The 4,936-nt window shown below is 31.0% G+C and overlaps 1 protein-coding gene across 3 annotated transcripts in view; it reads left to right on the top strand.

Moving 5' to 3' along the window:
• The window catches only part of LOC106478606, a 36,736-nt gene extending 32,595 nt beyond the window's left edge, over positions 1 to 4,141 (top strand). For all 3 annotated transcript variants that reach the window (XM_022382223.1, XM_013939162.2, XM_022382222.1), the window contains exon 5: positions 452 to 4,141. In XM_022382223.1, coding sequence (XP_022237931.1) covers positions 452 to 1,173 — 722 coding nt within the window. In that variant the 3' untranslated portion in view covers positions 1,174 to 4,141. The remainder of the gene's footprint in view (positions 1 to 451) is intronic.
• The last annotated feature ends 795 nt before the right edge of the window (positions 4,142 to 4,936 follow it).

Below are 4,936 nucleotides of genomic sequence, written 5' to 3'. Positions count from 1 at the left end.
ACACCAGATAGTCTGGTACAAACGAAGTTATTGAATATCCTTTACTATAAACATACCTACACCAGATAGTCTGGTACAAACGAAGTTATTGAATATCCTTTACTATAAACATACCTACACCAGATAGTCTGGTAAAAATGAAAAGTTATTGAATATCCTTTCATTACAAATTACCAAGAATGTTATATCAGAAACTTAAATAATTGCAAGAAAAAAATTAACTGCTTGGAGGGAAAGATTGATACAGATGAAATATATGTTCATTAAAATATATTTCAACGGGTAAAATCAAACGTGTTAAAAATGACAAAAAACACCAACAACAAAGAAATTTACAATGGCCAAAATAAAATAAAAGGTTGAAAGCTAAAGTTGTTTGGTACATACAGTGCCTTGCAAAAGTGTTCACATTTGAAGAATGATTTTTATTATATATTTTCGTTTTTAACAGTGACGACTGACATCGAATTACCTGATGATCTCAATACTAGTCTTTCTTTTGATTCCGGAGTCAGCACCCCCTGCCGAGCAGTTTTCTCACCTAGGCTTGCTCCACAGTGTTCTTCAGGCTCCTATACATCTTTAGTATCTTACGTGAGAAATCCAGCAGTTCGATGTCACTTGGAGAAACCTTCGCCTCGTTCCTTGCAGGTTTCACCAGCACTTTCTCAGCGTTCATTATATGCTCAACATATACTTTCAATAACGACTGCAGATACAACAATGAAAAATGGTGGATCTGCTGCTGCTACCTCTGAATTTTCATACATACGCTCTGATGTACCAGTTTCTAGTCTTTCTACCAGAGGGAGCCTCGGTCAACTGTGCCAAACTTCAACAAATAGTGAGATAAATAATCATGAAAGTTCGTTGTCATGCTCAAAAAATGTCCTTGCTCAGCTCGAAAGACTTCATATTTTAAGCCCACCAGGTGAAAACTGCCGACCTTCTAGCATTTACGGACTCCCTTCCTTAACATCAGAAAAATCTGTGTTTTCAACCACGCCACCAGATGTCGTGCCAGTTATTCTTGACGGCCACCCTGGATTGAAACAGCCTTATAAGCGCTCAGCGCGCCAGTATCATCACACTAAATCAGATTCATCATTTCTTCTTAATAAGCTGAGCTTCGGCTCTAAAGACTTAGGAAATGAAACGTTGGAATTGATATAGTTCTGTTATATCGACTGTGATAAAAGAAGTGATTTTGTGTTCCTATCCTACCTTAGCAGTTTTCACATGTTCTGTTTAATATTTTGTAAGGTAACCATAAAAAGTTAAAACACTTTTTCAAAGTATAGATTTACAAAAATGTGTGAAAATGTACTTGCATGTGTGTTAAAATGACGTAGATTATCATTCAGAAGTCATTTACTTGCATTTCTTTCAATAATAATGATAATAACAACATTAGAGGAGAGATTATGAAATACAACTTCGTTAAATGGAAATAGTTGTAAATTTTAGTTAAAATTATTTACTTTCTATTATGTGGTGCCATCTTTCGGCTATACTTGTAAATTGAACAGCGCGAATTTGTATAATGCACACAATAACTTTTTCTTTTCCTGAAAAGCTATTATACGTTTTTATATCTTGGCGTTTAACTAGTTAGTTCGTATTGAAATTTGTTGGTCGTAAAAACTCCAATCCTAAAATAAAACTTGACTGTGCTGTTCTAATCTTTTGAGGGACATGACTTGATGTTTCTACACATCCCACGTTATTTAAAAATGTTTAACAAACTTCTTGAAATGTTGAAGTATTAGTGAGCAGGTGAGGTATTCTGGGTAATCTTAGTTGTGAAAATAGGATACCTTTTATACCGAACTTGAGATAACAACTTATTTTGTTGTTGGTTTTTAATATCTTTTATTGTTGCTTTTCAAATAACGTGAAAGAACGTGCGGTGAAAATAATTAATTCAGCGTTTTCAGAAAAAAATTATATTCTCACTTAAAATTATCACGAGAAACTCTTAAATACCAATTAAAAACTTAATATTTATTAGTCGCGCTGGACACATTTTTTTGTTTTCATTTCAATTAAAATGTTGAAACTCTTTTGAGAAGAAAATATCACGATGTTTATTGGCTACTGGGTACTTCTATATACGTAATTTTTGTTGAATGTATGTTTGTACGAAAAGTTCTTAAATTACAGCTGATTTATTATATATTTTCGAAACTCAAATATTAAATTTTCGTTTACGAGTGGAAATCGTTATTTGTTATCCTAGTGGCAAACACACTAATTACATACTTTTGCTGTGTGTGAAACTAGTTTTGTCCAAGCCATCTGTAGTCAGAACTTTTCATGATAAGGTTTCTATTAGATTAGTATTGTTTACGAGAATAAATTAATTACTGTCTCACGTTTGGCATAAATCTCAAATAGGAATTCGTTGACAATTTTATAATTCTCAAAAGCTGTTTATAAGTGGCGCTCTCTTCAACTTACTATACTATATTAAAATAATGAACATTCAATGTAAATCTAAAAATGTACTTCAGTTTTTCGTTATGAAAATTATCGATTTAAATTAATTTGTAATCTAAACGAACAGTTTTGTCTCGTACACTAACAGATGGCGCAAGCTGTTTAAGAGATGTAAATTTCAGAAACTACGCGAATATTTTAGTATTTACGTGAGCATTTTTCTATCTATTTCAGTAACTGCAAAGTATTTAAGTATGTATAAATATAATAACCATATCCCAAGTACAAGGCTTACTATTGACCTTATTAGTCTTTTGTTAACTTTTCCTGTGTCAGTGAATATAACACAAACTTTAAACGCTCTGAAATATGTTGAGCTAATCATATTCTTTCCTTTTTGCATTTGTATGAACTTCTATTACAGTTAATAATATTGTTTATATGTAGTCAAAATTGAATTATTTAAATTGAAATTTCTGATACAAAATTTTATTTCGTTTGCCTATATATCTATCTGTGAAATTTATTGTCCCAATGAATGATTTCTTAGTTTTATTATCAACTGTCTCTCTATTTAAGCTGTTTTTCTTTTAATGTAAATATTTCTTGGTCACACGTTATGTTTACTTTTTGATAATCTTCTTTTACAGCATACAATGAACCTACAATTTTCTATTATCCCCATTTGTAAGAAAACAGTTTGCCCCTGAAGAAGAAAGGTCCACCTTTCGAAAGCGCTCGGGTTATAGAGTTTTTATTCATTTCTATCAAGATTTCTTGAACTTACGTGTTTTTCTAACATCATCAATGATACAGTGAAGAAGGGTAGGGCTGGACTAAGCACTTTAGGGATCTTCATAAATAAGTAAAATACAGTTCAGTACTATTTATTAATTACAATTTAAGCGATACGTAAACACAAGCGATGGGTAGATAATGTACAATATACTAATTCTTATATTTATAATAAATATAAAGTAATAACAACGAAATGTTATATCAAATATAAATCAATAATAACGAATTTCTATAATGATTACAAAGTACTGACAAGGAATTTGTTTTGCTAAACAGTTATTTGTGAAAAAACAATCTAATAAAAAATTACAAAATGATAGGTTTATATGAGTAGGGTTTGATTTTTCGACTTTTTGTAAACGTTAATTTCTAATAAAATAAGAATTTTACATATTATTGAAAAATATAACTTAACTACTGATGCAGTAATCTAAGAAGCATGACGAATGGCAAATATTTAGCGTGATTAATTATCTAATAGAAGTGATGTTAAAAACCAACATGTTTTGAAGACAAGCAGTATGGGTAAAATGCTTTGAAGGATTTTTTTTTTCATCCAAAAATTACTTCCTGTAAAATATTGCATATTATCAACTATGTGAAGCGAGTGCTAGGAAGACGTGTTTCTTCCTTTTAAAAAATCATTCATTCAAAGTACAAAACCTTAAAAATTTTTTTATTATGAACAGTGATCTACATCAACCACACAAAATAAATAGGTAGTTTATTGTCATATAAAAGTTTGTTTTTAAACATTTTAGAATGCACAATGAAATGAATGTATACACAATAATAAACAATTTATGGAAGTGATTTGCTCATCATTATAATTTTTTAATTGATTAAAATCCTGTTTTTGTTTGCAAATGATTGATTCTAAAGTATTAAACGTTTTATTGATAAAGTGTGTGGTCCTTTCTTTCGAGACTCGTCTGTTTATTCACTAGAAATTTAACTTTCAAAAGAAATAACGTTTTATTCAGGTACATTTGTGTCTTTCTTCCCGAAGCAACAAGTTAATGATTTTATAAAGTTTCGTACTTTTATAGTCTTCACATTAGACAGTATAAACCGACAATAAAGTTATTCTTAGCAACCTTATACACATTTAAAAAAATTGTGATTATCAGGGAGCACGGTAGCGATCTCTGTATAGGGATAAGTCCAGTTCTTGTTTTTCGTTCATTTTTATCTTCTTTTTTTCTTTTCTGTTAGTTGTAACTTATAAACTACAAGTGTGACTACAACCATCCTACACATCAAAACACTTCACTGACACTTAGGATGTGCCTTTTCAACCTAGAGTCCCAAGTGGTCCACGATAGGTTAGTTACAGCCAAAAATATATTGAATGATACAGATTGTTTACTATTGCTCAATACACATATCAGTCAATAGATGGTGCGACGTTTGATGGTAATCGCAAAAAGTACAGAAACTAGAAACAAAATAGAGCATTTGGAATGGAAGGAAAATCTATATTACTCATTCCTTCATTCAACTACCTAACGTATATATGCATCCACCCTATAAGTGGTAGAATACAGAAATGGGGGATTTTCAGGAATTCCTTCCATCCCAAGTGCTCTCCAGTTTCTAATCTTTTCTCCATCTCTGTATCCCAACAGTTTTAGAATACAATTTTTTGTTACTAGTAAGAGATTAATCCTGTCTCTAACTGGTTTATGAATTGAGTATT

The sequence above is a fragment of the Limulus polyphemus genome, unplaced genomic scaffold, assembly GCF_000517525.1.
Source record: "Limulus polyphemus unplaced genomic scaffold, Limulus_polyphemus-2.1.2 Scaffold231, whole genome shotgun sequence".
In the NCBI taxonomy this organism is placed as follows: domain Eukaryota; kingdom Metazoa; phylum Arthropoda; class Merostomata; order Xiphosura; family Limulidae; genus Limulus; species Limulus polyphemus.
The sequence above is the reverse complement of the archived record's forward strand: the minus strand, read 5'-3'. Positions and strand labels throughout refer to the sequence as shown.